The sequence below is a fragment of the Pinus tabuliformis genome, chromosome 5_1 (assembly GCF_031772625.1).
Source record: "Pinus tabuliformis cultivar Carrire ecotype Pingquan chromosome 5_1, CPIR1, whole genome shotgun sequence".
Lineage (NCBI taxonomy): Eukaryota > Viridiplantae > Streptophyta > Pinopsida > Pinales > Pinaceae > Pinus > Pinus tabuliformis.
Window position 1 is genome coordinate 399,383,733 of NC_142305.1, and position 12,303 is coordinate 399,396,035.

The following is a 12,303-nucleotide window of genomic DNA, read 5'->3' on the forward strand; positions in this document are numbered from 1 at the left end:
AACCGATAAAAAACCCAAACCAAAAAACTAGTCAACCAAAAACACAAAATATTCAAATTTTAAAGAAAAGCATATATATTCATGTGCATCCATATGAATCCGAACCATTTATACAAAAATAAGAAAAAGTTCTCATTTATATAGCATGTAAGGATGCACATAACCAAAATAGCACCGAGTGCAATCCATCTCTAAACCAAAAATACATCAGCAAACAAGCTCCACATGGCCTCTAAACATCCAAAAAAATTATGCTACAACAAATACCTACATATCGTAAAAATCATTTCCTATATTGCGATCTTCGTCATCAATATCACCCTCTAAGCATTAAAATAATATAGAAAAATCATAGCATGTCATGTCAAGATTTTGTTTGAGTGATGGGTATTCTTTTTAGTAGGCTCATGATAGAGGAATTCAACAACCAATGCCACTAACATCAAGTTACATACAGGGCTTGGTGCTCTTGATTAAATACTAGTTCCATACCCTCGTACATGAGAAAATCCTATGTAGCGTTGCAATCCCCCAATCCTGAAATCTTGGAAAATTGTTAAGTTTGTTGGATTTGGAGTGAGATCTAAAATTCTACTTTCTCCGTATGAAATCCAAAGAGGTCAAAAGACTCAAAACCACTCTCAAACATCCTAAGTCATTTCATGGTAATGTTAAAAATTCTAAGTTGCAGGAAACGTGGGCAAAGGGTCCATTTCCGTACAGAAACGAAACGGAAGCGAGGAAACCCGTGCGGTACGGCCCAGAAACGCGTTCCCGTCCGTACTGGCCCGTTTCTTGAGGAGGAAACGTGGCCAGTATGGCCGAAAACACGTTTCTGGGCCGTACGTCAGAGTTTCCTCTTGTAACTTGACTTTTTCTTGTATTTTTTTTTATTTTTTCGCTTCTAATTTTTTATTGGGTGACTCAAATATCCTCTAGATGCTTCTAGATGTCTCTCAAGTTATAAAAAAACAGAGTTTTTTGAGTGGGGCAGCCAAATGTTCAAGCCTATGGCCCTAGTGTTGATATGCAGTTCATGGTAATGTTAAATTCTTAAAGTAAAAGGATAAATAAAGGAGAATATCACTTTTACTTAAATTTTTAACATTACCATGAAATGACTCAGGATGTTTGAGAGTGGTTTCGCCCTCATCGGATTTCATATGGAGAAAGTAGAATTTTAGATCTCATTCAAAATCCCGCAAACTTATCTGTTTTTCAGGCTTTCAGGATTGGGGGGATTGCAATGTTTCCATTGGATTTTATCATGTACTAGGGTATGGAACTTGTATTTAATCAAGAGAACCAAGCCCTCTATGTAGGGGAGACTCCCAATAATCAAGAGCATGTAGGGTACTAGGGTATGAAACTTGTATTTAATCAAGAGCACTAAGGTCGTTTGACTATGTAGGAGGAGACTCCCAATCAAACACGAGACAAGAAATTAGAAATTTCTCGTGGCTGATTTTGGATATTTCTATTTTCATTATGTGATCATTCATGAGTAAATGTGATGTAAATTTAGAGACTTATAGTTGATGCATTGACAATTGACAATTTTATCATAATGTAATAAATTAGAATGTATCATATATGCTTTACAATTGCCCAAATTTCTTAAATGTCCTAATATATATATATATATATATATTCGTGTTTCCCCGTTTCCAAAATTTGGGGGGGTCAAGTTTCATACCCGTGCCCGTTTCGGAAACTTGCACCCGTTTCCCGTTTCGTGCAACTTAGTAAAAATTTAAGTAAAATGATGAAAATGAAAGATTAAAAATTTAAGAATTCAGGAATTACCATGAAATGCATAGCAATAGTAGGGCCATATGCTTGAATATTAAGCACCTATTATGGGCTAGTGCCCAACAAAGACAAACATTAAAAAACAAAAAACAAAACAGGCCCCACTTGTTGCATTCTACATGAAATGCATAGCAATAGTAGGGTCATATGCTTGAATATTAGGCACATCTTATGGGCTAGTACCCAACTATGACAAACATTAAAATAAAAAAAGCAAAACGGTCCCCACTCATTGCGTTCTACGTGGCTTTACTGTACCTAGCCAGACAAAAACAGTTAAGTCACCAATTCGAACCGAGTTTTGCCTCAAAACAGTCGAATTGGTCTGGACCAGTCGGTCTGATTCGGTCCTTATAACACTGTGTACAGCAGAAGCAAAGATCCATGGTTGATTGGTTTTACAGATTCAACTTGGGTAAGTATTGTCGATGACAGAAAGTCTACTTTTGGGTATGTCTTCGGTCTTGGCACGGGTGCAATCACATGGACCATTAAGAAGCAGCACATTGTAGGTCTTTCCTTGATAGAAATTGAGTATCAAGGAACTGTTAAAGCAGCATGTGAGGCAATATGTCTTCGAAGGATGTTTTCTGACATCAAATTGTCTCAAGCAGGGCCTTCATCCTTGTTCTGTGACAATCAAGGGGTGTTGAAACTTGCCAAGAATCCAAACTTCCATGAGCAAACAAAACATGATAATTTTCATTGTCATTTCATCAAACAGCTTGTTGAAGATGGAGCTGTGATTCTGCAATATGTTCCAACTGAGGACCAAACTACAAATATCCTAACCAAGTCTCTAAGCCTAGAGAGGTTTGTAAAATTTAGGGGGAAACTTAGTGAATGACCATTAAGTGAGGGTCTTAAAGTAATACTGACATATTTATTATTTAATGGTCAGTTAGAAATCTTTAGTTAGTTTCCTTTTCTGCTTTCAATTAATGATTGTTTCTTTTTAAAAACATCATCTTGTAATCCTTATTTCCTTTTCTGCTTTCCGTTAGCGATTGTTTCTTTTTAGAAACATTGTCTTGTAATCTCTATTTACTTTTCTGCTTTCAATTAATGATTGTTTCTTTTTAGAAACATCGTCTTGTAATCTCTATTTATGGAGTTTTTCATCTCCACTGTAATTCATTCGGTTACGATTTTAGTTTGGGGTCCCCTCTTTGATCTATATTAATTTTATAAACATGATAAACTATCTTAGAAGAATTAGATACTCATACATGTTAGCTTTTGTAGCATCGGATGGTGTTCTAGTCTCAAACTTTGTGGAGAGGCTAAAACACGGGAGATCTCCAAAACCCAGAAATTGTTTCTGGAAATTCTACCTAGAAATAGCTCAATTAAATTAATATATTGATAATTAAAAATGCCTAAGTCTAACTTAGGGGAATCTATTAATTAATGGGAATTAATTGAGAATGGTGAGGATTCTACAGAAACTCACATGGATTGACTTAGAGATGATCCCAGACATTGATTAAGATTTAATCTTGGTCATTGAAGACTCAACTGGAGATTATAAGAGGAGGTTTATGGGGTTGATGGAGAATACACTTGGAGAGCAAATTCATTGGCAGACATTGAGTTATCCAATTGCAGTGATTCAGCAGAGAGAAGTTCGAGCTAGAGATGGGATGCAGAGACAGTGAGGGGCAGAGACAGTGATTCTAGAGGAGGAATTCTGATTCTGTAGAGTCAGGAGAGGAGGTCATATTATTTCTCCAGGAAGCTATGTAAGGGCTATGCAATAGCCTCAAGAGGCAGTGCGATTCAGCAAGTAGGCTGGGATAACTTCCAGAAGCCTAGAAGAATCACTTCTAGAGGAAGCAACAGCCAAGACGTCACCATTAGAGGCAAATTCTGAGCAGTGCGAGTTGGCCTGCGCAGAGGGGCTTGGGCAAGGGTTTGGATGGCCAGTTTCTAAGGCAGCTTGTTGCAAGATTGCTCAAGAGAGAAAAGATAATTTCCCTCAATTGATTTATGCTAGTATTTCTCTCTTATTGAACTGCTAGATCAAGCTTACAAATTTTACTCATAATTTCATTGTTGCATAATAATAAAACCCTCAGTTGTTGCACTGGTTTTCCCACATTGGGTTTTTCTGAGGACAATTGTCCAAAAGTAATTGTCATTTTTATGTGTGTGCGCTAGTTTTATTTTCCGCAGTATTTTTTATGGTGAAAAGTTGCAGTGTGATTTATTCGATATTTGTCGCAGAAAATAAATTGCATATTAATTTATACTTAAAAGAATAAATTTCCAGTTGTTGCAATTAGACTTGTAAATTTTCACAATATATGGAAACTGTTCTAATCAACCACCTTAATGCTTACCTCAAATATTTATGTTTAAGTGGTGGTATTAAGTATTAAATAAAGGAGGCCTTAAATTTGATTTCCTCTTGCTTAGGGATTCCTTGAACATGCTAGGGATTCCTATCTCCCTATCTCCCAAGCTTCTTTTGTATTCCTTTGTTCCTTCTTCCTCCCCGCCCCCCTTCTTTCAAACTGTTTCCTATTGTAACTGCCAACCCCACCTCACCTCCCCCACCCGCCTTCTGGTCTCTTAATAATATTATTAGTTTTTATTATTAATATAAAAAATAATTTTATTACTATTTATTATCACCCCGTACCCTTTTTAAGTTCTATATCTTTTTGTATCCTTTATTCCTATAATCTCAAAATTAATTCCGTTTCAATTACTCTTTATTCTCTATCTAATCCTAATTTAATACTATCCTATAATTTAATTATTTTTGTTGTCTAAATTAATTCTATTGTAATCTAATATTTTTATTAATTTATTCTAATCTAATATTATTTAATAATTTGAATCTAATCACTAACAAATTGTCCAATTTTATTCTAATATCAATATTCAACCCTAATTTTTAATATTAAATCAAGCTTGACCAAACCTTAAATAATATTAATCTAGTTCTAATTTATTATAATTTAGACTAATTCAAACTAAATACTTTATTTTTCTCCTCTTATATTAATTGAACACTTCTCTATTCTATTCCAATACTATAATTTAGCCCAATTCACTATAAATTTAATATAATTTAATACTTAATTAATAACATTATTTAATACTGTCAAGTCCCACTAGCACAACTAGTTGAGGATGGGCCTCGTTAGCAAGACGACCCAGGATCAAACCTCACGGAGGTTGTTGCGCCCATGCTAGGGGGACGAGACAAGCTAAAATCCAGTCAACTTAGGGCTGCTGTGACCCAAGCCAGGTGCGATCCCTAGGTGACTTTGACGGCTTAGATGCACCCAGGTCGCAGTTTCTCAAGCCACAGGTCAAGCCTGGAGGAACACATACAACTTGACAAACAAACAAACAAAAACATTGTTTAATACTAAATTGTATATCTTACTTTTGATTCTAAATAAAGTTAAATTCTCTGTAACATTAATATCAATTTAACCAAATTAAAAATAAATTTATTATTTTATTCCTGACTTCATTTTTAGTTCTCTAAATTAATTATATTCCCACAAATCTTCAATACTTAATAATAAGATAAATTGTCCACAGGGTCTCAGATAGATGGTGATCGGGTGCTCTATTAAGGCACTCCTTGATGAGAAGTCACCAGTTCAATTCCTGGCCCCGATAGGGGTGATATATTGGACATGATGAAGATGTAGTCCCACCAAACTTACAAAAAAAAATAATAATAAGATAAATTAATTATTATATCATCAACGTTCACATCCTTTTCACTATCCCTAATGGTCATATTCTATCTCTAACGGTCATATTCTTTCTCTATTTATTCATGGTTTGGCACTCTTCGCATCATCAAATTAAGCTTTATGTCCCTAAAGATGGGTGAAGTGTTCACCCAAAACATCGTACATCTCAATGAGAATGCACAGTTATCTAGAAATCTTCACCACAATCAAGTTATGAACTGTGAAAACCTACATGCTAAAAAACATAATAAGGAAGCCTCCCTTGTTTTGGATCTGTCCTTCACTATAGACAGGGAAGTAATTACTTACATGGAAGTGTTACCACTTCCATGTTACACTTGTCATAGCCCCTTATGAAAGGCTTGAAACTAAGGTGCTAACTTTGTGATAACGACTTAAAACAGTGAAATGGTATTTTGATATAGGCATATAGAGGCATATGAAAAATATGAAGAACTAGTATATTTCCTTTCTATAGGTAACGTCTACAGCAGAACATTTATTATAGATGATCGTAGGAACCGCATGATTGAGGGATCTCAGGATGTACAGTTGTAGTTAACAAGTCATAAGAAATTTGTCTTTAAAAATGCTCGACTTTCTTAGTTCAAGTATGAATTTGTTTTATGTAAGTCAGATAAAGATTGCAAAGCAATGTCTACATGTGGAACCCATTTTCACATCATGAAATGCATGGTGAAGGATGAGATGAGTATGGCAATTATTACTTCAGGATAGGAACATGAGCTATACAGGTTTCAGGATGTGACTTTAGCAGATTCGTAGGAGATTGTGGACAATATAGGTACTGATTTCAATTCACTTCGATATCAAAGGTATGGGCATTTAAGATTTTAGCATCTTTAATTTCTGAGCAGGTTAGAGTTAAAAGTAGCTCTCATTCTATTTAGGAGAAGGCTATGTGAAGATTGTTTGGCGAGAGAGTGACACAAGTGGATCGTTCACATAGCTAAAGCTTAGAGAGCGACAAGAGTTGTTGCCTGTGAAGGTGTAAGTATGTGGCCCAAAAAGTGTTCCATTATTTGCAGGGGTTGCGAGTATTTTATTGTTTTTTGATAATTTTTCACAAAAGATGTGAGTTTTCTTTTTTAAATTGAAGTCAAGTGTATTTGATGTATCGAAGAAATTTAAGGATATCATCAAATAAGAATATGGTAGAAGAATAAACATTCTCTGCTTGAATAATGGAGGGTCATTTGGAGTTTTCTGACTTTTATAATAAAGAGCAACTCATAGGAAAACAGTTGATGGTGAAAGAAGAGACATATGGTGAAACCAAAGGAAAAGAGTATGCTACAGGAAAATCCATGGCTAGGGGTAAGTAACACATAGCAGTGTATTTGGGGGAAGATGGCCTTAAAACCCTAGCCATGGAAATCCATCAAACCCTAGGAGGAGGTAATGCATATATCGGTGTATTTGTTGAACAAGAATCCTAGCAACAGAGTGGTAGGCATCACACCTAAGGAGGCATGGTCCATAATGAAACCAATAGTAATTCATTTGAAAATCTTTTGACCAGTTGCTTATAAGGTAGTTGTAGTTGAGAATAGGTCTCGATTTGATGCCACAAGTAGATAGTTGTTATTTGTTGCCTATCCTTAACACGCAAAACAGATGGTCTTCTGAATCCTTGTACATAGCAAGTTTTTGTGAGCAAGGATCTCAGAATTTATGAAGAATCAGATCCGAATCAAGTTATTTCAGTTTCAAAAATGGACAACGGGGTTTCTAGTTTGAAGCTGAAAATTTTGTTAGTCTGCAAGGAGAACAGAGCTAAGATGTTGAGAAACAGTGTGCGATAATGCATCCATTACAAAGGAAGTAGAACATGCTAAAAAAACTACAAGATTAGCAGGAGTGGTTTTAATTCAGGTAGTAAAGAGGAGAAGGGCAGACTTGAAGATATGAAAGAAGAAGAGCTTCCACAGAAAAGTTGTGGGGGAGTAGATGGAAGGTTAGAAAGAGGAGTTGAGCAGCGCGTACAGTAGGGGCTTTGTATTTTGTTGATGATTGGTTTCTCCACTAGTTTAAACTTTGTTGAATCACGGTTGATGCAAAAGGAAAACAGTTAAAATGATTCGAAAAAGGAACTTACTGCTCCTATGGAGCAGCTAGACTTGTCTAGGGTAATAACAATCACGGCATGCAATATGGTTGGTCAATTAACATAACTGATGCAAAGAGTAGTAAAAACCAGTCATAACAGGTGTAGTTTGCAGGTAAGAAAGATCATGTGCATAGGACTCATTATAGATCATGCCAGGCACCAAAAGTGTAGTTCTTCAGCATTGATATATTGCTATACCAACATGCAGAAAAGATGCATTATTGAAGGGGGGAAAAAGAGTTTGAATCACTGGAAGGTGGGCTGACATTTTCTGCCAAAATTGTGTGCAATCTGGCTAGTGAGTCAATGAATGATCAAGTGGTGGGTGACTTAACATGTTCTCCATCAACCATGCTACATGTAGATCATGCGATCAGTTTCATCTCTCAATTTGTTGTAGCGTCAGTTGATTTTCGGTGACCAGTTGAGATAGGTACATACTGCATGGAGAAGGCATCAAGATGTGTTTGTTGTGGATTTCCAGAAAGTTGACTTCCACCATCATCAAATTTAGGTATTGATTAGTTAACCTGTTCAGAGGTGAACTGCAAACATCTTTTGCAACACATTCGGTCAAGATAAATTTGCACTACTTTGGGACAAATTATTGTTTTCCATGTGATCATTAAGCTAGGGTTCCAGATTTAACATAATCTAATGGTCACATCATGTATTACTACATAGGTTAGAATTTTGAAGTTATCAATAGTTAATTCAGTAGAGTAATTAAGGGTTAGTTGTGCCTTATGTCTCTCTCATGAGACGCCATTATGTATTGACTTTTACACATCAATTAATATCAAATATCCCCTTTCTCTCTTCACTAGTGATTTGGATAATGAGCAGGGCTAACTCCCTCCTATCCTTGTGACAACTACATCTTTGTTCAGGCTATGCTTCTTTATTGGCTCCCCTCCAGTTTCTAGGGTTTTCCATCTTAATATTACCTACTTGTACACCTGTGCTTACGTCATCATCTCATGCTGCTCTCCTACTTATTTTTAATATAAATTCCATTTTATGAGTGTTTTAAACCCTTTTTTGTTTGGCTATTATTGTTGGTTGTAGTCACTAATCGCTTTTACCTATTTGGGTCTTTAGTGGATATTAACACATTTCCATTTGAATTTCAATTTCTGCAAGAACTCTATTCTGCATGTGTATGTGCAACTTTAATGTACCTGACATGTCAACTTGAACACTTGATAGCTTAACTCGTCTCAGAATGGATTGAAAACCTTGCTGAAGTTTACCCCACCATGATAGGCCAGTAGAAGTTGACAGACCTTAAAACTCAAACAAGAGAAAAGTCATGAGGATTCAAAAGTAAGTTTCAAAAATGGCATGAATATAGCTACCTGTATATTCCCAATTCTATAGGAAAAACAAGTTACAACAAAGGCCCAAATCCATTCAATAAAGACCCATATCAATCATTTGAAAATGCATTATGATATCCATTGACCTATATATTTAACCTTTCTAAATAAATAATAAATGTATCCATGTTAAGTCCATTTCGAAATTGATTAACAGAATTTATTGCATTCAGAAAGCAAATATTTCAACAAGAAGGTTATGGCATGACAAAGAAACATATTGGAAATATTACTCATATGGACCTGGAGTATCCATTGACTCTAAGTAATCCTGGCCGCTCTCATTGTGCTCAATATCTTCTTCATCCTCGTCATCAGTTTTGCTTTCTGATCCATCGTCTTCTTCCTCTTCCTCATCCTCTTCCTCACTCCTGTTTTCTACTTCTTCATCTTCAGCAGAATACTCATCATACTCATCATGTTGCTGGTTTTCTTCTGTATCCAACTTTGCATCAAGTTCTTCCTGATCAGAATGGTCATTTGTACTGTCTTTCACTTGCTGGTCTACTTCTTGCCCTGTCCAACGAGAAGCTACAAGACGACCTAATTCTTCTCTTGAAAGCCCTTCTGTCTCATCTGACTCTTTATTTTCCTGTATTATTATAATTAAGCATTCAGCGATGATATTCTAACAACCTTCATCACCAACTCTGATCACAATACAACGAAATAGAATATTGCATATTGTTCTTGCATTTATACTACTGATCTACTGCCATTAAATTATAGAAACTATGAGATTGTTTGTTGCTATCAGACATGCAAAATGCTTGATAATGCAAAGTGAAATTATATCCAATAAGAAATTTTTAGAACTGCAGAAGATGCTTCATTTAATACACAATAAACAGATCCATTTTTTCTTGAATTTATCCATGGCTTTACTACCATCCTGCATTAGCTGTGTTTACCTTTTATAGACTTATATATTTCTCCCACTATTTTGAATCTGTGCTACGTCTTGCATGTCACAAATGATGCAGTTTTCAGAGAAAGGCAGATTCTTATGCAGATGACACTCTAATTTAGAAAAGGACTTTCCATACTTGCTAACCCTGAGATTGCATGCAGAAATGGAGGATTAAGTTCTAGCTTGATTTCATCATGTTGGTGCCATTTACAGGTAGATCTAGGACTTCACATGGGTCAGCACCTTCTACATTTCAAGTTTCATTAGGGTCTGAGGACTTGCTATTTTTGGCAGTTCCCCTATTTTCTCAGAGCCAACATTTTGAGGCCCACATGGCAGAGTGAGCTGCATGTTTTCAGTTCTTGGGTGCTCACAATCCCAATGAGCCCTGTCTGCAACATTCAAGGTATTTTTATAGAACTGTTATTTTTAGCAGTTAGGGCAACAGGGTTTGCTTGATTCCAGATTCCTCACTGGAAGATAAATCCAGTAAGGCTATATTCAGTAGCATGTGAGCATTTGCTACTTTTAGCAGTGCCTACTTTTAGAGAATCTATTTATAGTAAGTGTTCCAATAGCATTTGCCTTAATATTTTGAGACTCCTACTATTTTAGGAGATGACACTCCTATTTTTGGCATGCTTATTTTTAGTGCATGTTTATTTTGAGTGTTCACAATCCCAACGAGCCCTGTCTGCAACATTCCAGCTATTTTTATAGAACTGTTTTTTTACCAGTTAGGGCTAAAGGGTTTGCATTATTCCAGGTTCCTCACAGGAAGATAAATCCGGTAAGGCAACAATATTCAGTAGCATGTGAGCATTTGCTATTTTTAGCAGTGCCTATTTTTAGACAAGCTATTTATAACGAGTGTTTCCATAGCATTTGCCTTAATATTTTGAGACTCCAGTTTTTAGGAGATGACACTCCTATTTTTGGCATGTTTATTTTTAAAGCATATATATTTGGCAGTCAGTTGGGAAGGTGGCAATTTCATCACATGTGGACACATGGCAACTATTTAGACAGATATTTGAGTGCCTACTACATAGGGTTGTCGTATCATGGGGTAGTTATGACATCATCCAGAAGAAGCTAGATTAATCTCCATAATTTGAGTTGACTGGAGTGATCCATGTATGCATGTTGTTCTCTCAGAAAATTTCAAGATTGGAAATGATAAAAAGGGAAATTTGCATGCAAGGGGGGTTGCTTGCCTAAAAAGAGATGTTGCATGCAATGTGCATGTTAATGAGCACAAATTTCCAAATTCCAAGGACAGGGGCACACTTTGCAATGCCTACAGGATATCCATACTGTCATTATAACACTTCATTTCTTGGTATTTCCACTCACCATTCATCCTCCTATTTCAGCTAGAACGTATGCCTTAAATCCCTCACTAAAATGCTTTGCACGTGATTTATTTGAGTTGTCTATCTTGGGAAGTATGCCCTCCTCTCTTGGCCTAATTTACCATGCATGCGACCTCTCCTTTTCAAAGAATTTGATGGCCTGCTAGTATTATTGGAAAACAGCAATACACTTGGAGGACAAGCACTCTAATCTGTTGAGGCTTATGGCAGCTTTGGAAGGGTGTATTGGACTTGGTGCATTCTGTCATTTGTGGTCCTATGTCAATGGAACCAATCACAGGGTCATTGTACTTTGCAGCATTCATAGGTGATTCTTCAAGGATGACTTGGGTCTACTTCCTCAAGACCAAAAGTGAGGTCTTTGGTCGATTTCAGGAATTTAAAGTTCTTTTGAAGAACCAAACTGGGAAGAGGACTAAGGTGCTGAGGTCGGATAATAGGGGCAAGTATACCTCCAATGAGTTCCAAGATTTTTGCAAGCTAGCAAGAATCAAGAAGGAGCTCACAGACCATAAAGACAATAAAGAAGGCAACGAGGGCAATGATTTATGACCAGGAATTGCTTATGTTTCTGTGTGCAGAGGCCTACAATTTAGTTGTGTATCTATAGAATAGGAATCCTCACAGAGTGTTGGAGGATATGACCCTTGAGAAAATGTTCATAAGAGTGAAGCCAGAGGTAAGTCATCTACATATATTCGGTTGCCTATTTTATGTTCACATTCCCTTGAAGAAAAAGACTAAGTTGGAGCCCTTGTCACCAAGGGGCATATTTGTAGGCTACAATGAGGTCTCAAAGGCCTGCTGAGTCTACATTCCAAGACAAAGGAGAGTTATTGTCAGTCGGGATGTCAGATTTGAGGAGGGAATGAACTTTCGGAGGTCTCATGAGAGAGAGCCAGACGAGTTATATGATCAGAGTGAGAGGCTTCTAAGGTTGAGCATGGAACAACAACACCAACAGCAAAGACAT

At 36.4% G+C, this 12,303-nt stretch overlaps 1 protein-coding gene across 2 annotated transcripts in view; it reads right to left on the bottom strand.

Annotated features, from left to right (window-relative positions):
* PSL4 (calmodulin-binding protein) overlaps positions 1 to 12,303 on the bottom strand; it is a 225,626-nt gene that overhangs the window by 126,277 nt on the left and 87,046 nt on the right. The window contains exons 8-9 of one of the 2 annotated variants that reach the window (XM_089432255.1): positions 9,288 to 9,636; positions 8,847 to 8,951 (exon numbers count right to left, since the gene is read on the bottom strand). In XM_089432255.1, coding sequence (XP_089288381.1) covers positions 8,847 to 8,951; positions 9,288 to 9,636 — 454 coding nt within the window. The remainder of the gene's footprint in view (positions 1 to 8,846; positions 8,952 to 9,287; positions 9,637 to 12,303) is intronic. The other variant, XM_089432256.1, reaches the window with a different exon arrangement.